The sequence below is a fragment of the Ursus maritimus genome, unplaced genomic scaffold, assembly GCF_017311325.1.
Source record: "Ursus maritimus isolate PB19 unplaced genomic scaffold, ASM1731132v1 scaffold_13, whole genome shotgun sequence".
NCBI lineage: Eukaryota > Metazoa > Chordata > Mammalia > Carnivora > Ursidae > Ursus > Ursus maritimus.
Genome location: NW_024423675.1, coordinates 69,961,937 through 69,989,033, shown reverse-complemented (window position 1 = coordinate 69,989,033; position 27,097 = coordinate 69,961,937). Strand labels below are relative to the sequence as shown.

Genomic DNA, 27,097 nt, shown 5'->3' with positions numbered 1-27,097 from the left:
TGTCTGCTTGCACGTGGGATTCCCCCGCTGACCTGGGCCGACCACCCGTTTTATTTCCCCGTGAAAGCGTATTGGCCTGGAGTACAAGAGAGAGGCTATGACAGAGGGAGACATCTGGATCTGTTTAAATAACTGAAAAAGGAAATGAGTTTTAAACCACAGTATCGTTGTTCGTTCTCGATGCCTTGTGCTCACCTAACAAGTCATGGTTCGGAAGTGAGGGCTGAACGTCGTCTGTAAAGTCAGAATTTCTTCAGTCTGCCTAACAGAAAGAGGGTATAGTCTGATTGATTGATTGCACCTAAATATAAAGAGTAGTGTTACCTTTAAAATATTTAATAATTTAGGAAAGGACTTCAACAAATAGAAATGACTGTGTCTGATTTGGTGCCCTTCCCACTCCCCGCACTTTTGTTACCAGCCTTGTTCCATATTATCCTAGTTCTAGCCTCAGGATAGCGAGAATTAGGGCTCTCTCCTGTTCTGGGTCATGTGGAGAACTTTATGTTTTCTTTTGCTCCAGTGTAAACCATCAAGGATACTTTACTTACGGTTCCATTTATAATTTTCTGCGACGAGCTTATCCTCTCGTGAGCATCATTTTGGCGGCAAGCACTCCAACAGCCTTTAAATGCTTGACCTGTGCCCACAGGGTTTCCAGCTTTTTTGGCTTCCAAGATTCCCATTAGCTACAAGCCATTACTTACTACAGAATTTTATTCACATGAGGCCTTGTGCTGGACCCAGTCCAGCTTAAATTGGGCCCAGTTTCATCCAGGACCCAACCCAATTTTTAAGTTGGACCCAGTTTGGTAACCACCAGCAGTTCCTGGTGTGGAATCTGGGCAGGATGGGGAGAGGTTGTGGAGAGGGATTCCAACCAAATGGGCAACTGTAGATCTCAGGAGATCGGGAGATCAGCACAAAGAGAGCCGCACTCAGAACCGAGAGGAACTCACCCAGGGCTTGGGGAAACAGGGACACAGAGAACTCAAAGTGCTTTCAGGGTACCACGCTGTGTTTCTCCTTGCCCTGAAGCTGTCAGAGATCGCTTCACATCCCATCACAGCTGCTAAATCTGTAAAATCACAAAAACTCAACTGAATACATTTAAAGATCAAATTGGCTATTTAATGATGCATGAGGCATCCCTGTCTAGCAGTGGAAAGGAGCTTTGCCGAGCTGTAGGAAAGGACAGGCTTTTAAAGCTGGAAAGGGTGTGAGAACGACATTGTTAGACAATGCATTGTTTCAGACAAGGTCGCCTTCCTCAGGGAACGGAAGGGGTCTGTGGGCCAGACTATCACTCTGGTGCTAACCAGATAATTCCAAATTGAGTGTAAAAAGTTAAATTCCTGGGGATTGAGACTGCAGTTAGACTAGGTATTAAGTCTTGGTCTGCTGACATGGGGTTTAGTACAGTGACTGCATTTTGGTGGCGTTGTCTTCTTTCTAACAGTTCAGATATGTACTGAATATTTATCATGTATTAGGTACTAGGATACAACAGTGAGAAAATAGACACATTTTTTCCTTTCCCAGAGCTAGACATTAATCAGTTATATAATTTTATATAACTGTGTATGTGTGTGTTTATCTATATACACTTGACCTTTGAACAACATGAGGGTTCAGTGTACCTCCCCCCCATAAAGTGGAAAATCTGTGTATAATGTTTGACTCCCTGAAAACGTAACCACTGGTAGCTTACTGTTAAGGAGAAGCCTTACCCATAACACAAACAGTTGACTGACACGTATTTTGTGTGTTACATGTACTGTGTACTGTATTCTTACAATCAGATCAGTTAGAGAAATGATAAGGAAAATACATTTACAGTACTGTACTGTATTTGTTGAAAACAGTGTATGTAAGTGGACCTGCACAGTTCACAGCTGTGTTGTTGAGGGACGGGCAAATACGAGGAATGAACTGGGTCACAGGAGGACAATGAATGGGGCTGGGCACATGGTGGAGGATGAGCTCCAACAGCTGGGCTGGGCCACGAGTCTGGTCTTTATCTTCAAGAGGATGGGTAGCTGTTGGCAGCATCTAAGCAGGACGTTGCCTTCATACCTTGTAGTTCAGTCATTCCTTGGTTGTGGATCCAGAAGGAGGTCCTTAGGGAACTAAATTCCCCTCAGGCTGCTTAGAGACAAGTAACAAGGACTGGCCTGGGTACAGGTGCATCTCAGAACACTGGCTTCCTGTAACCCAGCAGCCAGTACCTTACGGGGTAATGGAGCCCACACTGTAAAGGTGGTGACGCATGTGCAGTGCACATTGCATGAAAATGCCAGGCTGCAGACATGTGAAACCTCCACTGGGTTGGGAATTGTGTTGAGGAAATGCAGGTGATCACCCCACAGGTCTGGGAGCACATGGTGTCAGCATCCCAGAGCCCTGTGGACCTCCCGTCATCACTCCCTGCCTCCCTCCCAGCAATGTTTCCCAAACATCCCTCCCTCCTTCCCAAAGAATCCAGCTCTGCGCGCTGGTAGACCAATACTGAGCAGACACTATGGTATGCACGCTGTTATGGATACCCCTCTTTCCCCAGGCTGCGGCACGTGGACAGTTGGGCTGTTTCCGATTTTGGAGTCATGAATAGTGCTGCTTTGAGCCTTCTGATAGTTGTTCTGTGTTACCTGTTTCTTGGTGCATGTGCTCATGGTTCTGCGTGTGCTCCGCAGAAAATTACCCCTAGATCTGTTGAGTGTTTGCTCCAACTTCACATTACTCCTTCCGTGGGGTTCGGAAGCTCATCCATATTCAGTGATCTTTTCTTAGTCTTTTTGATTTTAATCATTCTGATGGTGTTCACTTTTCATTTAAGTTTGCATTTCTCTGATAATTAATGAGGATGAGCATCTTCTCCAGTTAATTGGCCATTTGGAGATCTTTCATGAAGTGCCGTTTGCATTTTTTCTATGGGCTTGTCTGCCTTAAGATTTGTGTGAACTCTTTGTGCATTCTGGATGTCTTTGTCAGCTTTATGTGGTGCCCATCCTTCCTACTTTGTGGCTTGCCTTTTCACTCATTGAATGGTGTCCTTTGAGGAATACAAGTTTTGTATTTGTGGATATTGATTATGATATTATTGTGGATGTATTTTATTAAAGTTTCTGTCCTTCTCGAACATCTAAATGCTAATATATACTAGACAAACATGGTTTTTTTTTTGTTTTGTTTTTTGTTTTTCCTAGTATCTATTCCTTTTCTGGCAGTAGTACTTGGATTTCCTTGGGTCACCACTCTTTTTCCTCTCCTGGCCAGGCTCCAGGGGTCACAATTCCATGACACATGGGGCTGACTTGTCAGCACAGTTTTATCCTTCTGATCACATGGTAAATTCAAGGATGAGAAGTGGCCCAAACTGGCCCAAACTCATAGAGAACGTTTGGGGTTTGATAGGAAGAGATGGTCACTCTTTCCAGTGCACCAGAGCATGAGAGAGTGGCCACGGGAGCTGCTGGCCAGCAAATGGCAACAAAAAGGAGGAGCCAGAGCCAAGATAGAGACAGTCCCAGCTGAAAGATGAAGAGACCAGGCCTGGCTGCCTCAGGCTGCTGTATGGAGCCCTGCACACACTTTCCAGTTAAAGGCCTGCCCCTCCCGAGGCCCCTTTCTTTAAGGCCTATCAGGCTGAGCTTTCTCTCATTTACACTGAAAAGCCTCTCGCTGATATGCAGAGTAAGCTGCCATAGTATCTACTGAATGTAAGGACTGTCATGGCATTTTATATTCTAATCGGTGCTATTTTGGACATCCTCGAAGAAATGCATTTTGGGAAACGTATAATGACTTGCTTCTTTTAAGTTTATAGGATGAAAATTTATGAATCAAAGAATATGTACTTTTTAAAATATTTTGATACACTTTACCAAATAGCCAGGCTTATACCCATTTATTCTCTTCCCAGCAGAAAAAGTCTGCACATGATATTTTTCCTTTATAATGTAGTTATTGCCGAGTTGGTGGATGAAAAATGATACTCTTTTGTCTTATGTTGCATTTCTTGATTACTAATTTTTTATATGTTTATTGGGCACTGGTATTAATCCTTTTGTGAATTTATTGCTCCTGTTTATTTTTTTATTTTTAAAAGTAATTTTATTTTGTTTTTTTCATCATGATGCATGCCCTCCTTCATCCCCATCCCCTGTTTTTCCCATCCCCTGCCCACCTCCCTCTGGTGACCCACAGTGTGTTCTCTGCGGTTACAAGTCTGTTTCTTGGTTTGTCTCTCTCTCTCTCTCTCTCTCTTTTTCCCCCTGTGTTCATTTGTTTTGTTTCTTAAATTCCACCTGGGTGAGATCATATGCTGTTTGTCTTTCTCTGACATATTTTGCTTAGCATCATACTCTCTAGCTCCATCCATATTGTTGCAAATGGCAAGATTTCATTCTTTATTATGGCTGAGTAATATTCCATTTGTGTGTGTGTGTGTGTGTGTGTGTGTGTGTGTATCTCCTATATCCATTCTTCAGTCTGTGGACACTTGGGCTGCTTCCATTATTTGGCTATTGTTGATACTGCTGCTATAAACATAGAGGTGCATGTCTCCCTTTGAATTAGTGTTTTTGTGTTTTTTAGGGTGAATATCCAAGTAGTGTGATTATTGGAACATAGGGCAGTTTTTCTTTTCTTTTTTTTTAATTGAGAGAGAGAGAGAGAGAGAGAGAGAAGGAGAGTGAGAGGGAGCAGACTCCCTGCTGAGCAGAGAGCCCGATGTGAGACTTTATCCCAGGACCCTGAGATCATGACCTGAGCCAAAGGCAGATAGATGCTTAACCAACTGAGCCACCTATAGGGTAGCTCTGTATTTAACTTTTTGAGGAACTTCCATATTGTTTTCCAGAGTGGCTGCACCTGTTTGCATTCCCACCAACAGTGCACGGGGGCTTCCCCATTCTCTGCATCCTCCCCAACACCTATTGTTTATTGTGTTGTTAATTTTAGCCATTCGGACAGGTGTGAGGTGATATCTCATTGTAGTTTTGATTTGTATTTCTCTGACGATAAGTGATGTTGAGCATCTTTTCATGTGTCTGTTGGGCATTTGTATGTCTTCTTTGGAGAAATGTCTGTTGATGTCTTCTGCATATTTTTAAATTGGAATATTAATTTTAGGGGGTGTTGAGTTAAAAAAAAAGTTCTTTATAGATTTTGGATACTAGCCCTTTATCTGATGTGTCATTTACAAATATCTTCTCCCATTCCGTTGGTTACCTTTTAGTTTTGTTGACTGTTTCCTTTGCTTTGCAGAAGCCTTTTATCTTGATGAAGTCCCAGTAGTTCATTTTTGCTTTTGTTCCCCTTACCTTTGGAGACCTGTCTAGCGAGAATTTGCTGTGGCCGAGGTCACAGAGGTTGCTGCCTATGTTCTTCTCTAGGATTTTGATGGATTCCTGTCTCACATTTAAGTCTTTCATCCATTTTGAGTTTATCTTTTTGTATCATATAAGAGAATGGTCTGGTTTCATTCTTCTGCATGTGGCTGACCAGTTTTCCCAGCATCATTTATTTAAGAAACTGTCTTTTTTCCATTGGATATTCTATCCTGCTTTGTTAAAGATTAGTTGACCATAGAGTTGAGGGTCCATTTCTGGGTTCTCTGTTCGGTTCCACTGATCTGTGTGTCTGTTTTACCACACTGTCTTGATGATCACAGCTTTGTAATGGCGCTTGAAGTCCAGAACTGTGATGCCTCCAGCTTTGGTTTTCCAGTTTGCCTTGGCTGTTTGGGGTCTTTTCTGTTTCCATACAAATTTTAGGACTGTTTGTTCTAGCCCTGTGAAAAATGCTGTTGGTATTTTGATAGGGATTGCATTAAATGTGTGGATTGCTTTGGGTGGTGTAGACATTTTAATATTTGTTTTACCAGTCTATGAGCATGGAATGTTTTTCCATTTCTTTATGTCATCTTCAATTTCTTTCATGAGTGTTTTATAGTTTTTAGAGTACAGATCTTTTACCTCTTTGGTTAGGTTTATTCCTAGATATGTTATTGTTTTTGGTGCAATTATGAATGGGATTGTTTTCTTAGTTTCTCTTTCTGCTGCTTCATTATTAGTAGATAGGAATGCAATGGATTTCTGTATATTGATTTTGTATCCTGCAACCTTACTGAATTCATTTGTCATTTCTAGCAGTTTTTTGATGGAGTCTTTAGGGCTTTCTATATATAGTATCATGCTATCTGCAAATAGTGAGAGTTTCACATCTTCCTTACCAATTTGGATGCCTTTTAATCCTTCCTCTTATGTGATTACTGTGGCTGTGATTCCAGTCCTGTGTTGGATAAAACCAGTGAGAGTGGATATCCCTGTCGTATTCCTGACCTTAGGAGAAAGGCTCTTAGTTTTTCCCCATTGAGGAAGATGTTTACTGTTGGTTTTTTTTTTTTTAAAGATTATTTATTTATTTATTTGATAGAGAGACAGCCGGCGAGAGAGGGAACACAAGCAGGGGGAGTGGGAGAGGAAGAAGCAGGCTCATAGCGGAGGAGCCTGATGTGGGGCTCCATCCCAGAATACCGGGATCACGCCCTGAGCCGAAGGCAGACGCTTAACTGCTGTGCCACCCAGGTGCCCCTGCTGTTGGTTTTTATTGCTCCTCTGTAGTTTGTATTTTTTTTTAGGTTTTAAGCTTTTTCTCATTATTTATAATAGCTCTCTAAATATTAAGGATGTTTGTTCTTTCCATTATTTTTGCAGATTTTTCACTGGTTTTTGTTTTTGAATTGTTAATAGTACTTTGTAACCTGCAAGCCATCTGAAATTTAATTGTTTTCATTATTATTTCCCAAATGGTTTAATCTAGTCGTCCCTGATCAATTAGAACAATTGGTTTCACATAGCTGAAGGTCATACTCCTTCCTCCTCTACCCCAGTTATGCTTCAGTTCTGTCCAGGGGTTCCTGCGTCAGCAGGGATTTCTGGCAGCCTGTGGGGGGAAGTCATTTGGGATGGCTGGCAGCTCAAAGCTCTAGGGGTAACTCGCCTGTGTACAGGGATTGGCCAGCAGGACCGCACACGTTTCGTGCGGAAGGGTTAGACGTCTTGTGTCTGCGGGCGGCTCCGAGCCTGGTCACTGGCACAGGCTGGCTGGGTGTTGGTGCACTTGTCAGGCCACTTCGAGCAGCACTGAGTGGCTGAGCAGGCGGCCCATGCAAATCCGTTTGATTGTGAAGCCGTGTGGCCTCCGCCTAGGTTGCCTGTGCTGCTGCGGCTCTCTTACAGGGGTGGAGCTGTGAGGTCACCTGTGGCCCGGCTCTGGGTGTGGGTGGCAGAGGCGCTGCCAACGAGGAGTCAGCAGTGGGAAATGTCACCCCATACTGATACCTGTGACGTTTTTACCTGTAAAATGGAAAAAAAGCATTTAACAAACAACTTTGAAGGGTTGTTGTAAGTATTAAATGACATAGTGTATTTATTGACACACCCAAATCTGCATGTTAATATGTGTGAAAATGATTTTTAAACTGTAAGTACAAATTCTATTCTTTGCAAATCATGGTGCTGAATGTTACACGAATTACAGAAGAGATTTAAGACAGTTCTTGGTGCATAAAAGTTTATGTTGAAGGAATAATACAAAATTTAATCACAGTTTGATGGGTGGATTCTTTTTTATTTTTTAAAATTTTTATGTCTTTTTAAGTCTCACAAAAATGTAAGAATTTTACTCAAAGTAGCACTTTTTTCTTTTAAAAATATTTTTTATTCAAGTGTAATTAACAGTATTATATTAGTTTCAGGTGTACAATATAATGATTCAGCAGTTCTGTACATTACTCAGTGCTCATCAGGATAAGTGTGCCCTTGATTCTCTTCATCTGTTTCCTTCACCCCCCAACCACCTCCCCCCCAACCACCAGTTTCTTCTCTGTATTTAAGAGTCTGTTTTTTTTGGGGGGGGGGGTCTCTTTTTTTTCTTAGTCTGTTTGTTTCACATATAAGTGAGATCATATGATACCTGTCTTTCTCTGACTGACTTATTTCACTCAGTTTAATACCCGCTAGTTCCATCCACATCGTTGGAAATGGCAAGATTTCATTCTTTTTGATGACTGAGTACTATTCCATTTACATATATACCACATCTTCCTCATCTATTCAATGGGTAGATTCTTAAAATTTTTTAAACAATTATAACTTTTTATATATTCTTTCATGTTTCTGACAATATTTTATGTTTTAGGGAAGCGTTGGAGGAGCCACACAGTAATCTCATTGCGTCCGTCTGGGACACTCCCCTCATCACCAACTACATGCTGGCTACGGTGCTAGGCACGGGTTCCTTTGAAATGATAAAACCTACAAAGCAAATCATGGTAGCTTTAAAATGTTTAGCTATTTTTTATAGGAAACTCCCTGCCATGTCTTGGCAGTGCAAGAATAATAAGTAAAACCAAGTTTATGAATTGGAAAAGATTATGCATTAAAATATTCAGAATGTTTTTATTTTGTCTCCAAATTTTTGCAGAATTTTCAAGTCTGTAAAAATCGCCTCTTATTTGTTATAACAGAACATTTGTTTTGTGGGAGATCATGGAGCATAAGTCCTCTGACTGTATTTTGAGAACTTTATCACTTTCATCTCTCTGCTTGTCTGGTATCTTGGCCTTACAGATGCTAAAATAAGGGTTTCTAGTTAGGTCTTCTACTGGAATGCTTACAGACTTCTTTTGGATTGTTTTCCAACAGAATAGCTTGGGTAGATATTTTTGTGGCTCTCCTTTGTCTTGTTCGATCGTGACTGTCGTGCCTGCGCTGGAAAGTGGTTATGGCCGACTGCCCAGTGCCTGGGTGCTGTGTACTGCGAGGTCCAGCCCTCCATTCCGTGGCCTGGGCTTTACGTGGAACACCACCTGCGCAGCTGGGAAGCCGCCACGGGATCTTTCTCTGTCTGCGGTCCTGAAAACTCTTGTGTGGTCTGAGCTGGCATCACGCAGCTGGAGGATTGCAGCCCAGGGCCCTGACCCCAGCCCCTTTTTTTTGCCTCTGAAGGGGTTATCTGGGTCAGGGTGTGGGAAGGCTACGGAGGTGGGAGGGGCATCTGCGGTACTCAGCTGAGACCTGAATGCTGAGGGGCCGGCAGGTGGAGAGCTCGAGGTGGAACCTTCAGACAAGAGAGACCGTCAAAGTGAGGAGAAGCGTCTCCGTCGTCAGAGCTAGAAGCAACCCCGCATGATGGGTGCAGAGGGAGCCCCTGTGTTTACGTTGAGATTTGCTGGCATTGAGGGCCGCAGTGCCACCGGGCCCAGGGGAGGCTGCCCTTCAGTAATGAGGTGGTGTGGGCGTCTGTGGCATCCTCACCACTGTCAGGGGTTGGGGCGGGGTCTAGATTGTTTTGTAGATTTGCATGATCTTTCTTTTGGGTATTGAGGGCCAAAGTCCTCTTGAAGAAAGATGGGGCTAGGTATAGATTGGATATGAGGGCCACAGGAAAGGAAGGGATTGATATTCATGTACGCTTTTGTCCCTGGAAACTAGAACGTGGTTGTGCCATGATGAGAGATCTGGAGATAGAAAGGGTCAAACTGAGAGTCATCTGTTCTCCAAGTTCCCTGAGCCAGAGCCCCTGTGCATGGAGCTGGGGACTTGGCCCTCTCTCTTCCCAAGCCCAGTCCCTCTTGATCCTGACCACCTCGCCCATTGCTGCCGGACTGAAATGTGCATTTTCCTAAACAGCTTTGTTCAGCAACCTTCAATAGCCCTCCAGTTATGAACTGGGCTTAAGTGGAAGCCCTTCTATATGGTCCGTTGCTGAGCACAGCAGGCTCGCCCCACTGGACGATGACTTCTTCTCCCTCTTCTAACCTCATCCCATCTCTGCTGGGCAGTGCCCCCGGTCTTCTTCTGTCTGGACTACCCCTTTCCCCATGAAGCCAGCATGTGACCCATATTGGGTCCTCTTGAGTCCGCTCGACCACCATGGTGACCAGATAGCTAAACCCTTCGTTCATGACTATGTCAGCAGATTCTGTGGATGAGCTTTTCAGGTCTAGTGCCTGGAGTGAGGCGTGAGGCAGAGAAGAGTCAGGATGACTCGAGGGCTGCATGTATATGAAGAGAGAACGTGTGTGAAGTCATTAACTGTGAAGTGGGGTAGAAGGCTGAAGCAGTGTTTGTTTTTGTCAGTGTTTCATTCATGTATGCTTATGTTGTGAAACACTTGAACAAACCCAAGGTAAGCAATACCAGATCTAGATTAATATTGCACTTTACCACCAATTTGCTTGGAAAATGATTTTGTATCTCAGAGTCATCAATAATAATAATCAATGTCAGTTATAACTTTGTGTTCACTCCTCAGTGCTAGTGCTGGGCTCGTGCATCGTGGATCACCGTCATAGACTGCCTCTGCCTTTCTGTCTGTTTTCTAGCCGTGGAAGCACAGTCCGCAGCTCTGAGCAAGGTGTGTTGAGTAGGAAGAGGAGGACCTGAATCGAGGGCCGTTGAACCTGAAAGCCCGTGGGACGAGTGAGCAGTCGTGTGTGTGTGTAAGCTTCAGGACTTTCAGTAATATCTTCTCCTTTGTCTTGAGAGTGGGGGCAGGTGAGTCAGTAGGTGTGGCAAACTGTGCGTGTGATTGTACCCGTCATGTCTGTATTAAATATCATCCCCATAGCTGTCTTCCACGCACCTGGGAGTTCAGACTGGAGATGGAAGACCCACAAGGGATTCTCTGCGCTGATGCTGGCCGTGTCGGTGACTTGGTCACAGAGAAAGGCCTGGTAGCATCGAAGGAGCCTGCACCCCATGTTCAGCTCGCTTGTAGCGCTCAGTACTGCGCTTTCCCTGTAGACGGGAATGCGCTTTGCGTGTGGAGCACCAAGGACCCTTTGTACCAGGTATTTAAAAATTTCTGTGTGTTTTTTGTGAAGTCAGATGACACAGAGAGCCTTGCAGTTGCCTGCCCATTTCTCGGATGCTGTTTGGGTGATTCTGCCCCCTGGGGATTCCAGGACCAACTATGGGAGAAACAAAAACACTGTGCTTATGCTGGAGTTTTAGAAAATAAACTGCCTGGAATCACTTCATTAAAAAAAGTTCTTCCTCAATAAGAATAGAAGCCAGAGTAAGTACAATAACTCCATAAGGAGTGTGATTCTTTTAGTCTGGGCAGTTTTTCTATTTTGTATTAAGATTTCATACATTTATATAATATGTAAATATAGCTTATTACTGGAATGTTAAATAAAGTGTATAGTTCACAGTAAAAAAAAAATAGAAACCAGAAAAGGCTCATGTTAACATAATCAAGACAAGTTCAATTTTTGTAGATTTTAAATATAACACATTTAAGGAAGTTTATTACAGAATCTTTTACATCAAATTGACAGTTTTAAAGCCATCATTAGTTTTCTTTCTAAAGTTATTTCATGATTAGTATACTTACAGAATGCTCTTCAAAACAGGTTTCATAGTACAAAATGAAAAGAGTAAATTCTATCAGCATTTTTGGTGTTGGGATCACTTTTATCTTTATTTTGGATTTCAGGAGTTTAGGGCCAGTGATGACAGCACATGGAGCCAATGCTGTGCTTGCCTGAAAGTTTCTTTTAATTTCAATGTTACTGGAACTCACTTCACTAATAGTAGGAGCTGTTCATCATTGTTAAAGAGAAACCTGTAGTTAGATTTTTCCCCATCAAGTTACGACAGATTTTATTATGTTTCTTTAACATGACTTAACACTGATGAATGGGCTCCTGCATTCTGATGTCCAGCTTGATCTCTCTCGCTTTTTCAGTGAAGTGTGAGATACTTAGAAAATTGTGTCCCAAAGACCTCGATGTGAGACAGGAATCCATCAAAATTCTGGAGGAAAACATAGGCAGCAACCTCTACGACATCGGCCAAAGCAACCTTTTTCATGACACATCTCCAAAGGCAAGAGAAACAAAAGATAAAATGAACTTATGGGACTTCATCAAGATTAAAAGCTTCTGCACAGCCAAGGAAACAGTCAAAAAAACTAAGAGGCAGCCTACGGAATGGGAGAATATATTTGCAAATGACACTACAGATAAAGGACTAGTATCCAAGATCTACAAAGAACTTCTCAAACTCAATACACGAGAAACAAATAAGCAAATCAAAAAATGGGCAGAAGATATGAACAGACACTTTTCCAATGAAGACATACAAATGGCTAACAGACACATGAAAAAATGTTCAAAATCATTAGCCATCAGGGAAATTCAAATCAAAACCACACTGAGATACCACCTTATGCCAGTTAGAATGGCAAAAATAGACAAGGCAAGAAACAACAATTGTTGGAGAGGATGTAGAGAAAGGGAATCCCTCCTACATTGTTGGTGGGAATGCAAGTTAGTACAGCCACTCTGGAAAACAGTGTGGAGGTCCCTTAAAAAGTTAAAAATTGAGCTACCCTATGACCCAGCCATTGCACTACTGGGAGTTTACCCCAAAGATACAGACGTAGTGAAAAGAAGGGCCATATGCACCCCAATGTTCATAGCAGCATTGTCCACAATAGCTAAATCGTGGAAGGAGCCGAGATGCCCTTCAACGGATGACTGGATTAAGAAGTTGTGGTCCATATATACAATGGAATATTACTCAGCTATCAGAAAGAACGAGTTCTCAATATTTGCTGCAACATGGACGGCACTGGAGGAGATAATGCTAAATGAAATAAGTCAAGCAGAGAAAGACAATTATCATATGGTTTCTCTCATCTATGGAACATAAGAACTAGGAAGATTGGTAGGGGAAGAAAGGGATAAAGAAAGGGGGGGTAATCGGAAGGGGGAATGAAGCATGAGAAACTGTGGACTCTGAGAAACAAACTGAGGGCTTCGGGGGGGGTGGGGGAATGGGATAGGCTGGTGATGGGTAGTAAGGAGGGCAGGTATTGCATGGTGCACTGGGTGTTATATGCAACTAATGAATCGTCGAACTTTACATCGGAAACCGGGGATGTACTGTATGGTGATTAACATAATATAATAAAAAAAAACATAAAAAAAAAAAGAAAATTGTGTCCCAGATATCGAGTGCCATCGTTTGATTATGACGAAGTGAACACAGCTGGGTTTCCGTCATCCAGGCTCTGCCTTGTCCCAGGCTGTGCTCCCTTCCCTCCTCCCCAAACGTGACAGGCCCTCAGCTCCTGGCGCCCTGTGTTAGTGTTGCTCGCGCTTGAACTTTGTATGAGTGGGGTCATGCATGCTGCCGGTTTCTTTGACTCACCGTGGTGTTTGTGGGGCTCCTCCTTATGGTTCATTTGCATCCCTGCACAGTATACCGTTGCATGGGCAGACCACACTGAACCCTTTCTGTTCTTATTGGAGATTTCCGTATTTTGGCTGCTACGGGCATTCCTTTGTGTGTTTTCTGGTACACACGTGTGTACAACTGCTGAGTCATAGGGAATGTGTGTATTCAGGTTGTTAGATAATGCCGAGATTTCCCAGTGGTTGTAGTGACCTGTACTTCTTCAAAGGCCGTGTAAGAGTTCCACTTGACCCACATCCTCATCTGTACTTGGTTCTTTTAGTCTGAGGCCTTCTGGTGTGTGTAGGGGTGCTTGTTTGTAATGTGCAATTCTCTGCTGACTAGTGAGGCTTAACCCCTGTTGGCTAACTTATTGGCCATTTGGACCTTCTCTTTTGTGATATGTGTTCAGTCATGTGCTGTGTTTTCTGACAGATTATCTGTCTCCTTCCTGTTCCTGTGAAGGGTTCTGTATGTATTCTAAATAAGAGCTTTACGTTAGTTTGCATTTTCTAGAGTTTGATGCCAGTGGAATCAGAGCTTGCTTTTTGTGTCTGGCTTCTTTCACTCAGAATAGTTATTTTGGAAGTTTTCCGCATTGTTCATGTGTCAATGGTGTATTCTTTTTCAACACTGAGTTGTTTCCCATTGTGTGAATGTACTATAATTTGTGTATCCATTCTCCTGCTGTTGAACATTCAGGTTATTTTCACTTTGGCTACCGTAGATAAAATGCTGTGAATGTTTGCATATCTTTGTTTTATAAATGTCAATTAGGTCACATTGCTTGATAGTGTTCTTCACATCTTCCACTCATGGCCTCATGTTCTGTCAGTTACTGAGAGATGAGTATGGGAATCTCTGACTCTACACGTGAATTTGCCTCTCTCTCTTCCATCAGTTTTGCTTCATATATTTTGAAACTCCATTATTAAGCACATAAATGTTTGATATCTTTATGTTCTCTTGGCGAATTGAATCTATGAATGTTGCAAAGTAACATTTCTTTATCCCCGGTAATATTTCTTGCTCTGAAATTTTGGCTACATTTTTCTTTTTCTTTTCTTTTTTTTTTTTTTAAAGATTTTATTTATTTATTTGACAGAGATAGAGACAGGCAGCGAGAGAGGGAACACAAGCAGGGGGGGTGGGAGAGGAAGAAGCAGGCTCATAGCGGAGGAGCCTGATATGGGGCTCGATCCCATAAGGCCGGGATCACGCCCTGAGCCGAAGGCAGGCGCTTAACCGCTGTGCCACCCGGGCGCCCCATACATTTTTCTTTTTAGGGACTACTTTTTACCTTTTTTTTTTTTTTTAAATTTTAAGTCTTTATTATTTTATTATTTTATTTTTATTTTTTAAAAGATTACTTATTTATTTGAGAGAGAGAGACAGCAGAGTGAGCAAAAGACAATATGAGTAGAGTGGGGAGGGGCAGAGGGAGAAGCAGACTCCTTGCTGAGCAGGGAGCCTAATGTGGGGCGTGATCCCAGGACCCTGAGATCATGATCTGAGCTGAAGGCAGACGCTTAACTGACTGAGCCACCCAGGCGCCCCAAGACTTTAAAAGCAGTTTTAGGTTCACAGCAAAATTGAGGGGATGGTACCGAGATTTTCTGTATACCCCCTGTGCTCCCTGCAACACACAGCCTCCCCTGCTGTCAACACCCCGCACCAGAGCTGTGCATTTGTTGCAACTGACGAAGCTGCACTGATACATTATCACCCAGAGTTCATAGTTACCTCAAGAACCACTCCTGGTGTTGTGCATTCTGTGGGTTTGGACTAATGTGTAATGACATGTGTCCACAATTAGAATATCATTCAGAGAATTTCAGTGCCCTAAAATCCTGTGCTCTGCCCCTTCATCCCTCCCTTCCCCAACCTCAACCCTGGCAACAGCTGATCTTTCACTGTCCCCATGGTTCTGCCTTTTCCACAGTGTTGTGTAGGTGGGATCAGACAGTGTGTGGATTCAGACTTCTTTCACTTAGCAATATGCATGGAAGATTCCTCTATGTCTTTTCATGGTTTGATGGCTTATTTCTTTTTAGTGCTGAACAATATTCCGTTGTCTGGATACAGCAAGTTGAACTATTTACCTACTGCTTCCAAGTTTTGGCAGTTATGAGTAAAACTGCTATAAACATCCATGTGCAGGTTTGAGTGGACATACATTTTCAGCTCCTTTGGGTAAATACTGAGGAGCATGAGAATATTTATTTTTGTAAGAAACTGCCAAACTGTTTTCCAAAGTGGCTGTACCATTGTGTATCCCCCCAGCCATGAGTGAGAGTCCCTGCTGTTCCACGTCCATATTGGCACGGGGAGTGTCGGTGTTCTGGAGCTTGTCACCCTGGTAGTGTGCAGTGTCGTTGACACAGTGTCGTCGTTGTCGTCGTCTTCCGTATCTCCCTGATGACCCGACGACGTGCAGTTTGCTCACCCGTCATCTGTATATCTTCTTTAGTGAGGTGTCTGTGATGGTCTCTGGCGCATTTTTTAACTTGGTTATTTTCTTATTGTTGCCTTTTAAGAGTTCTTTGTATATTTTGGGAAATAGTCCTTTATCAGATATGTCTTATGCAAATATTTTCTCCTAATCTGTGGTTTGTCTCGTTCTATTGATGATGACTTTGATGGAGCAGAAATTTTTAATCTTAATGGAAGTCCAGCCTATCAATTCTTACTTTCATAAGACACCTTTGGTATCTTATCTGAAAAGTCATCACCAAACAAAGTCATCTAAGGTTTTCTCCTGTGTTATTTTTAAGGAGTTTATAGCTTTCTCCATTGTATCACCTTTGTTCCTAAGCCAAAGTTCATATGACTGTGTTTCTGGCTCTCTCTTCTCTCCCATTGATCTGGTTGTCCTCTCTTTTGCCAGTACTGTACAATCTTGATTAGTGTAGCTTCATAATAATGGAAGGCAGGGAGTGTCAGTCTTCCAGCTTTGTTTTTGTTGTTCAGTACTGTGAGGCCATTCTGGGTTTTTCGCCTCTGTATAAATCTTAAAATCAGTTTGTTGATTTTGACTGGGATTGGATTAAATCTATAGATCAAGTTGGGAAGAACTGACATCTTACAATATTGATTCGTTCTGTCCATGAACATGGGGTATCTGTCCATTCATTTAATTTTTTTTATTTCTTTCAACACTTTTATTTTTCCTCATAGAGATCTTATATAATTTTTTTTTTTGAGCAAGAGAGAGAGAAAGTGAGCATGTGTGAGGGGGGTTACAGAGGGAGAGGGAGAGAGAGGATTTTAAGCAGGTTCCATGCCCAGCACGGAGCCCAACACGGGGCTCAATCTCACGACCCTGAGATCATGATCTGAGCCAAAAGAGTCGGGCGCTTAACTGACTGAGCCGCCCAGGTGCCCCAGAGATCTTACACAATTTTGTTAGATTTGTACCTAAGCATTTCATTTGTTTGAGTGCTAATGTAAATGGTATATTGTGTTTTTAATTTCAAAATCCACTTATTTATTGCTGGTATATAGGAAAGCAGTGGAATTTTGTATATTAACTTTGTATCCTGCAACCTTGCTATAAGTGCTTAGGGTCAGGAGTTTTTTGCCAGTTCTTTTGGATTTTCTACATAGATGATCATGTCACATATGAACAGAGACAGTTGTATTTCCCTTTTCTCTGTCACTATACCTTCTATTTCCTTTTATTGTGTTATTGTATTAGCTAAGACTCCCAGTATAATGTTGAAAAGGAGTGGTGAGAGGGGATGTCCTTGCCTTGTTTCTAATCTTGGTAGGAAAGCTTGTAGTCTCTCACCATTTCATGCATTAGCTTTTGGTATTTTGTAGATACTCTTTATTAGGTTGAGGAAGTTCCCCTCATTCCTAGTATACTGATAGTTTTTATCATGAATTGCTGTTGGATTTTGTCAAATGCTTTTTTCTACTTTTTTTTTTTCCAGATGAACTGTACTGTGAAGCAGCTATTTATTTATTTGTTTATTTGTTAGAGAGAGTGAGAGCGCATGTCGGGGGGGCAGAAGGAGAGGGGGAGAGAGAATCTTAAGCAGGCTCCAGGCCCAGCACGGAGCCTGACATAGGGCTCAATTTCATGACCAACCAAAATCAAGAGTTGTACACTTCACTGACTGAGCCACCCAGGCACCCCAGCATTCTTTGATATTTTCATGTGATTTTTCTTCTCTAGCCTGTTGATGTGATGGATTAATTGATTTTCAAATGTTCAACCAGCCTTGCATACGTGGAGTAAATCTCCAAATTCTGCTTGGTCATGGTGTATAATTTTTTATACGTTGTATGGTTTGATTTGCTGACATTTTGAATATTTTGTTGAGTTTTGCATCTATGTTCGTGAGAGATACTGGTTTTTAATTTTCTTGTGATGTCTTTGTCTGGTTTTGATATTAAGGTAATCCTGGCCTTATAGAATGAATAAGGAAGTATTTCCTCTGCTTCTTCTGAAAGTAGTGTTTCCCTCTGTTTTCTTTATTCAGTCTTTTTTTTTTTTTTAAAGATTTTATTTATTTATTTGACAGAGAGAGAGACAGCCAGCGAGGGAGGGAACACAAGCAGGGGGAGCGGGAGAGGAAGAAGCAGGCCCTCAGCAGGGAGTCTGATGTGGGGCTCAATCCCAGGACCCTGGGATCACGCCCTGAGCCGAAGGCAGACGCTTAACGACTGAGCCACCCAGGCGCCCCTTTATTCAGTCTTCTGAAAGAGTTTTCAGAGAATTAGTAAAATCTCTTCCTTAAATATTGGGTCGAATTCACCAGTGGATCCATCATGGTCTGATGCTTTCTGTTTTGGAAAGTTATTAATTACTGATTTTTTATACCTCTTTAACTTTTTGAACATATGGAATAGAATTATAATTATTGTCTTAATATCCTTATCTCATAATTCTGCAGTCTGGATCAGTTCTGGTTTGGTTTCAAGGTCATCTGGATGATCTGTGGGTGGGTGTTTTCCATGGTTCTATATTTCTCTTGGTTTGTGACTGAATGGTCTTGACTCCTTGAATACCTGATTATTTTTGATTGACTGCTGGACATTATATATGAAAAAAGTGCGCAGCTAGTTTGGGGCTCTGGGTGACCTTAACTTCTTGCAGAATTTATGCTTGCTTCTGATAGCTGGCTGGCTGAGGGCACGTGCAATCCCAGGTCACTCTAATCCAGTTGGGGATTATGAGAACTCGAAGGTGGGCCTGTGAGCCCTCTTCTGTTGCCTGTTCACCTTCCCTCCTTGGGCCTGGCCCTTTGTATCACTACTTTAGGCCTGGGCATTTGGTAACATGCCCTTCCCTACCACCTTAGTAGGCAGTATGCTTTTTTTAAAGCAGAAATTTATTAAAATCTATTTGTATTATTTTAAAGGAAAAAAATGCATGGAGTCCTCAACCTTAAGGCCATCGGCTCTGTTCTCAGAAGTACTTTGTCAGGCAGTGGAATTCTTTTCCCCTTTCCCAATGAGATAGTTCTGTTTGTACCTGAAAATAGATGCATTTAATTATACTGTTTTTGTGCCCCTAGTCCCATAAGTATCTCAGGTTTCGACTGCCTTTACTGGAATTGGCAGAAAGCTGCCATTTGACAAGTCTTCATGGGTGAATGGCCTCCCATGTTGGGTCCCTTCTCTGTTTCCTTCTGCTCCTTTCTTAATTCTTTGTTGCTTTCATTGCTCTCTGATGTCTTAAAAGTGTATCTGTATGTTCTTGGCAAATTTTGCCCCGCTTTCTTGTCATTCTCATCAGGAGTTTGGTGCAGATGAACTGGCTGCCACGACCAGAGACAGAGCTCTCCTTGTTCTCGTGTTTGAGTGATGGCTCTCATGTCAAAGTGCCTACTGTCTGCTGACTGTCAGCTTGAAAGTACCTACGTAACACAGTCTAGACAACCTGTGTTCTTTCCTGATTCCATTCCCCCTTTTTTAGGCCGCCATTCACCAGGGTTTCAACCTGGAACACTGATTATCTTTGCTTCTGTCCCTTCCCCCATCTCTCAGTGTCCACTGGTCACAGAGTCTTCAGTTCTCTGTCTCCTCCCATCTCCATCCCTGCTACCCTCATTCAGCTTTTACTGTACTTGCTTTGGGATGTTTGGTCCCACTGTGTGCCCACGGTGGTCCCTCTTCTGTGCTTGCAGCAGTGTCACAGTTCTGAGAACAAGTCTGGTCAAAGATTCTTCTGCTTGTACCTTCTCTGCTGGCCTCCCATTTCCTAGCACCCTGTCAGAACTCCGTACACAGTGCCCAGCCTTTCTGTAGCTTCACCGTGTTCCTTGCTTGCATCAGCAGCCTCTGACACGGACCTGGTCTCCCAGCGACCCGAGTGCTCCCCTCCTCTTGGGGATCCGTCATCATTGCCTTACCCTTCAACGTCCCACACAGCTGTTACTTCTTCAGGCACGTAGCAGAGATGCGATTCACATTTGCTTAATTACTAACTAGCAAGGACGTGGAGGAGCGAGAGGACCTGCCTCACTTGACTAGTGTGATTCTTGACGTTGAGTAGCCGTGACAGGGTTTGCTTGAGAGAGTAACTGAGCAGTATGTTTACAGGAATTTTAATACATGAATTATAAATGAATATAGGAAATAAGTATGTTTGAAAAATTCAATCCATTTGATTTCTTAGGTTTGAGATGATGCTGTTATGTTTGTTTATATTTAAATGGTATCCATAGTTTATAATAGTTTTGTTTCTGTTAACCCTTTCAGCCTCTGACCCTAAGAGGACACCATGAGCCAATTACTGCTGTGGCGTTTGGAAATGCAGTGAGTCCACTTCTCATCTGTTCCGCATCACGGGATTATGTTATAATGTGGAGTCTAGATGAATGCAGACAGAAAGCACTTCAAGGTAAATGAACATTTAAAATATATTTAAAGAAATGTACAAAGGGAATAACTCATCCTTAAATAAACTTGGTAACGTAAGGGGGCTTGGGAGAATTTTTCACTCCTTTAACCTTGAAACCAGATAGATGTCCAAGCTGGACGTTCTTTGGGGGAAGCATACCAGGCATTCAGATCTACTGACCTTTGCTGTGTGTGAAGCTGACATGATAGGCTCCTTAGTTTTAATCTTCCGTGTTTTGTTATTTTGAAACCTGTGTTTTTTGTGAAACTCTGAAAACATGTGGGCAAGTGGAAATATTCTTTCCTTACAGACAGTGAGGAGAGGCAAACATGTATTAGGCAGGCAAGCGAGTGGTTATGAGTTGTGGGGAGCACAGTAGAGAAGGCAGGCGAGGGGTCGACGGAGGGTGTGGGCAGAATGCACTCACGTGGTGTCATCTCTGGGGAGGTGACTTTTGAGCTGGAACATGAGGAGGAGCTGGATGGAAGGGCTGGTGCTGGACAGTGGCACCGTGCTCGGTGTGTGCTCGGGCCGTCTGTATCAAGAACTCAACCTGTCGGCCAAGCCGAGAAGGAGCCCACGGGATGGGAGCATGGTGATGTTAGAGAGTTTTATCAGATGAAGGTGAGAAGTGAGGTGAGGACCACATTAAGGAGTTTGGGCTCCATGTAATTGGTTACACTGAGAATTCGTAGGATTGCTCCAGAAAACAGGCATGAAGGGATCTTAGGCAGCAGCACGTGGAGTAGTTTATACCTCATCTCATGTAATTTGTAGTTGAATGCCCAGGGTCAGTGGATCAGCACAGCACACACACACACAGATGCACACTCGCATAGCACGCACATGCACACACGTGCACAGCACACACATGCATGACACACACATGCACACGCACGCACAGCACACACACGCACAGCACACACACGCACAGCACCTGCATGAACACATATACGTATACACACAGCACACAGATGTACACACATGTACATGTATGCACAGCAACACACATAAGCACAGCGCGCATGCACACGTGCATAGCAACACGTGTACACACACACAGCACACGTCCACAGCACACATGGACACACGTGCACAACACACACATGTAAATATAGTAAATATACTGCACACACATATATGCATCTAGTAACGTATGTGTGTAGACCATACACTTGTGTGTATATAGTGTACACATGTACACGCATACACTACACGCGTGCATGTATATATGCACATAAGTATACATGATGCAGAAGCATGTACATGTGTGTGCAGCACATGCACACACGTGAACATAGGTACGCACGGATACATGTGTGCAGTGAACCACATGTTCGTTATCTGCTCCCTGCAGAGGTCTTTGTAAATAAGCAGCCTTCCACATGGGAAAGGGCTGCACTCTTCAGAACTCATGTGGACTTGGACCCATGTGGTGTGGTCCAGGGACAGGGTCGAAGCTGGCCCTGGGGCACAGCCCCGGGGCTCTGCTGGAGCACGGCACGGTGTGCTGCAGTTGCTCCTGTGTCCCGAAGCTCCAGCAGTGGGGCCGGGGTGAGCTGTCCACCCCCGTCCAGGGGAGCTGCAGGGGCCTGGGCAGGACGCAGCACCGCCAGGCTTGGTTTCCATGCCTGTTATGGCAGGTGCACTGGATTACATCTTCCTGTCCAATATGATTGCATTTGCACTTGGACTAGAAAATGCACTGTGACCTGGGGCTGTTGTTGGTCACTTGTCCCCAGGCTCCTTTGCTGGCTCCCTGTCACTCTCCAACCTCTTCACACTGGAATATGGGCTTTCCCTCTTTCCCATCAAAAATCACTCGTTTGGTGATGACACCAGGCTCTGACAGCTGCCACCACTGCTCTTGCTGAGTCCTCCCTCCAGACTGTGGTCTCATGTGTGAACTGTGCCTGGATATCCCCACGCAGATGTCTGACGCAGAGTAGCTTACCTGTCCTGATCGCCTTTCCCCTACCTGCCTCCTGCCTCCCGCCTCCCTGCAGCAGCTCAGGTCAGAAATCATACCACTGTGCTTCTGCCTCCCGCCACACCTCTACATCCAACTGACCCCAAGTTCTGTCTGCTTTACCTTCAAAACGTAACCAAACTCTGGACACTCCTCACACCCGTCTTCACTGCTTCCCTGCAGTCCGGGCTGCTGAGATCACTCAGCGGGGTTATTGCATTGGCTCCTCCTGCTCACCTTGCCCAGCGCTCTCAACTCAACAGCCAGGGGTCCCTGGAAAACTGGAGTCTGAGTATGCCACACGTCTGCCCAGAGCCCTCTAGTGCCTTCCCACCTCATGCAGACTAGGGACTGACAAAGCTACGGGACCCCCAGCCGAAGCCCCAGTCTCAAGGAACAGCCCAGGCCCGGTCCTGCTCCCGGGCCTTTGCATCTGCTGCCCCATCTCAGGACCATGGTAGATTCTGCCACATCCTTCAGGGTCTCCATTGCCATGGGCCCTTCTGACCACCACCCTGGACCCTAGTCCCTTTTTGCGCTTTGCTTTCTCTTACGGTGTTCACTTCCTTCTAGCATTGTACCTAATTTGCTTATTGGTGCCTAAATGTCCCACCCCGTACCCCAGGTAAGGTTTCCACAAAGGCAGGATTTTGTCTCTTTGTTCACTGGTCTGTCCCAGGTGCCCAGGGAGATGCTTGGGGTAGCGCGGGTACTTGTTGAATACTCATGGAATGAGACCATGGGATTTTAGCCAAGATAGAACTCCATGTGATGTATGTGCCTCTCCCGTTCTGTAGTTTGCGGTCTCGCTGGTGACATGACCTTGCTGGACAGGGCCCATCCACAGTGGCGCCGAGTCCTGCCTCATGGTGGGTTGGTTGAGGGAAACCTGCTTGAGGCTGCGGGTCAGCTAGTGTTGTCACCTTGGACCTGCAGGCCTGCCTGGAGACATCCTCATGGGGGTAGAGAGGCCCCGGAGGCTCAGATGGGCACCCTGTGCCTTCTGCCTGTCTGACATGGGCCCGAGCAGCTCACACCGCTGAGCTGGGAGCTGGTGTGGTCATGGAGGAGGAAGGATTGGGACCGTGAACGATTTTGTATGACCCCCATTGTGTGTGCACATGCAGCCTTCCCAGAGACCCATTATCTGTGATGACACCAAGTCATTTTGTGACGGATGATCCCTGCATTCCATGTACTTCCAGAAGAACTGTTCACACTGATGTTTTTCATACTCGCAAGGAGCCAAAGTCACATCCAGGCCCATCGTCACTCTGCATGTGGTTTTGGAGGATAGAGCTACAAGATCAGAGCCTCCCTGTGGCTTGTTGTGGAGTTGGGCTGAGGTTGTCGAGTCCGTTGATAGACTGACACTAACACTGACACTCTGTCTAGGGCTGACTCCTCGAGGGGTTGTCGTGGGCACCCTCCTGGGAAAGGTGCTGTGTTTGAGGTTGAGCCCGGATGACCGTGTGGCTGCAGTGTGTGCTGGAAAGCAAATATTCATGCTGGATACTGAGGTAAGGTTCGATGCCTGCCCGCGTGCAGTTGAGTGGGGCCCCACCTGCCTCTTATCAGCAGTACTGTTAACTGGGCGGTGAAGGAAGACACACTTTACTGCACTTGGGAAGCCGCCTGAATCAGATGCTGCTGTTTTCTGTCAGTCATGACCCCAGTCCATGACATTAGGCTTCAGGCTGCTAAGCAAGTGTGTTTGGTCAAACATTGATTTCTCTGATTTCTCCTCCTTTGGTGATCTCTCCAACCCCTCCCAGCACAGTGCTTTTGTTTATCTCTCTTTTCAAAGCTTGCTTTCTGTCAAGAACTGGACTTTTCTCACCTACCTCTTAACTTGGGTTGGCTTAAGCGAATATGTCTCCTCTTCCAGGCTCTGCAACTTCTAAATCTCGCGTCTGACTAGGAAGCGGGAGCCCATTAAGCTCAGCCAGGCAGGAGAGAGCAGGAGTGGGGCCGGGGGTGTGAGGAAGGCCTTCCGTTTCCTCAGAATTCACGTTCTGCTTGAGACTTACTTTGGAGACAGATCATCTGAGCCCTGGCCTTGGCTTCTGTTTGCCAAGTGAATGCAGTTAACAAAGCTATTTGCCTATGAGGAATTTTCTGCCACATCTACTTAAAAAATCTGGGTTAGGGAGAATGTCAGGCATAAAATCTGAATTGAGGATTAGTTGATGGTCGGTTTACTGTGTGCAGGCAGTTTGGGGCACGGAGCGTACGTGTCTGTGTTCATGCGATTTTTGGCCAAATTGTGCAACTGAGGCTCACGCAGATTAAAGCGCTAACATTGTAAGTGAGGTCACAGGTGATGGAAAGTGTCCTAGGGTTCAGTGTTCCATTCAGGCACCGACCACACAGAGCACAGCTCACCAGCCTCGTGCTGGAGGAAGGAACGCAGGTGAGCCGGGAGGACACGAAGCACTGTCAGCATCAGAAGGAAGATAAGATGTCCCAGAAAGAGAAGATGACAAGCCTGAGTCAGGCCTCAACCACGCACATGGAAAGTGAGGGGGCAGATGTTTGTTCCGGACTGTGTACGGCTGGCCTGTCATTGTTCGCATGTTTCTTAGCAGGCTTGTGGGATTTACTGAGGGAAAGTAGCTTACCGAACACGCGTGGGCTGCCAGCAAGTACGGGACGTGTTGTAGTTCTTTCGACAGAACATGTAGGTAGTGACCAGTTTATGAACTTTGCTTTGAGAGACTTTAAATGAATGCAGAACACTTAAACTAATGTAACACATGACCATAAATACCAAAAGGAAAGAAGGTATTTTCCAGAATACAATGTTATTAATAGACAAGGGCTTTTTCATATTCCAGACATTAGAGGGAGCAGAAATATGCATTTCCTAACATCCAGTCTGGAGAGTATCCCTGTTCTTGTCCATATTATGACCCCACCTTTTATTTTTAATCATCTGGTGATAAGAGACGTAAGATAGCTTGTCAGGGGTTTCGGGTTACATTATTGGAAGTCTTGGAGGGTTAAGTGCTTACTTCTTAGTTAAGCTGCAGTGTGGCTACAGGTGTGTATGTATTTTTTCCTGCATGTGTGTGAGGGGATCTTGATCTTGTCTGACTGGATGCCGCGGGGTTGAAGAGAAGGCCTGATCCCAGGTGCCCGGAGCCCCACAGGGACGTCTGTTGGGGTGACTGGTCACCACCATCTCTCTGCCGTGCTATGTGATTCTGGCTTCTGACACTGTCTTCTGGGGCTGCCTGGCTAGAGCAGGTTTCAAGGGCTTTGGAGAAAGGGTAGCTCAGTAGTAGTAGAAACACTGTCCCGTCTGATCTTAGGATACTCTGCCCACCCCCGCAGAGCTGTTCTGGGCAGTCCTGGCAGCGAAGAGTGGCCTCAGGGCTGCACACAGGATGTGGACGGGAAGATGGGAGGGCCCCGTGAGCCGTGCCTGCCATGTGGCTCTGCTCGGGATCGGCCTCGGGTCGCTCGTCTCTAAAACTGCCGTGCACCTGTCCCTGGGCATCTTGTGCCCCCTCTCAGCTCAGCCGTCTGAATTTTATTTTATTTTATTTTTTTTTAAAGATTTTATTTATTTATTTGACAGAGATAGAGACAGGCAGCGAGAGAGGGAACACAAGCAGGGGGAGTGGGAGAGGAAGAAGCAGGCTCATAGCGGAGGAGCCTGACGTGGGGCTCGATCCCGTAACGCCGGGATCACGCCCTGAGCCGAAGGCAGACGCCCAACCGCTGTGCCACCCAGGCGCCCCTGAATTTTAACTTCTAGGTTTATAGACAGGTAGTTTCACATTTGGAAAAGGGAGTTATGTAAAATAGAGCTTAACAGAGACTGTTTTGTGAGATGTATGTAACTTCTTAATAACAACAATTGCCAGAACATTTAGTTACTGATCGTCCTTCACAAATTTTCCCAGAGCCGGTCTACACTAGCTGAGCTGCAGGGTCACCGGGGCGTCGTGACTGCAGCCGAGTTCTGTCCGTGGCAAACACATATCCTTATCTCAGTGTCTGAAGACAGAAGCTTCAAGGTAAGGGCATTGGCATTGGAGTACTTTAGCTGCTTTTCAGAGGACTGTGGACACAGTTGGGCAGGCCTTTCTGGTCTGCGGTCACCACATACACGTGATTTTATTTCTACCACACTTCTGTCCTGAACTTGGCCCGAGGTGTCAGCTGGGTGTGTCCCAACATTCCCAGGTGGGCTTGGGTCAGCTGCGGGACCCTCCTCTTCAAATCCAGGACCTTGCGGAGCTAGAATGTTAATTTACTCCACAGTGTTTCCTGGGGGCCCAGAGCAGAAGAGCCATTTTCCAATATCAGAGGATTCAATCAGAACTAAATCGAGCTGAAGAAGAAAATAATTTAAAATGCCAGCTCTGTTCCCATCCAGCTCCCAGTCAGCTAGCATCACGATTATTATCCTTGAGGACTTGTACAGTGTAATTGGAAGAAGAGTTACGGGTGGTTTACACCTGCAGGGGGGGAGAGGAGAGAGACTGAAACACCTCCTGCGTCGTCTGGAAGTGTCTGCCCAGCAGACCGGACCTCACAGATGCTGCTTCCCTTGCTCGGGCCCAGCCCCAGCCCCTCCAGCTGCTGCGAACAGATGAGCTGTGTCTGGATGGCAGTGAGGGTGCCCGTCATCTCATGGGGTTTCTGAGAATGGGAGCTGAGTGTGGAGAGCACTAGAGTGAGTCTGAAACATGCACTCGCACTTGACAGCTAGGCGGCAATGACTATGCCGGCACACCTCTCCTGCACAGTGTCAGTTGGGTACTGGAGATGTCTGCAGCCCTGTCTTGGCTCTTCCAAACCCATGGATCCTTACTTCTGGAAATGTTAGCTTTTTTCCCATATGATTCTGAAGTCTTTTATTGTGTTTCTACAGTTTTGTTATTTATATACCTATTTTATTATTTTCTCCTTTAGGTAACTCACACAAATTAATTTGTACCCGAGTAGAAGTATTAGTTCAGGCTACATCAGAATTGTAGATCAGAAAAAAATTTCAGTCTCTTCTAA

General features: G+C 44.6%; 1 protein-coding gene across 1 annotated transcript in view; it reads left to right on the top strand.

Annotated features, from left to right (window-relative positions):
* The window catches only part of WDR27 (WD repeat domain 27), a 103,364-nt gene that overhangs the window by 663 nt on the left and 75,604 nt on the right, over window positions 1–27,097 (top strand). The window contains exons 2-4 of the mRNA XM_040627498.1: window positions 10,394–10,510; window positions 10,639–10,861; window positions 19,968–20,109. Coding sequence (XP_040483432.1) covers window positions 10,673–10,861; window positions 19,968–20,109 — 331 coding nt within the window. The 5' untranslated portion in view covers window positions 10,394–10,510; window positions 10,639–10,672. The remainder of the gene's footprint in view (window positions 1–10,393; window positions 10,511–10,638; window positions 10,862–19,967; window positions 20,110–27,097) is intronic.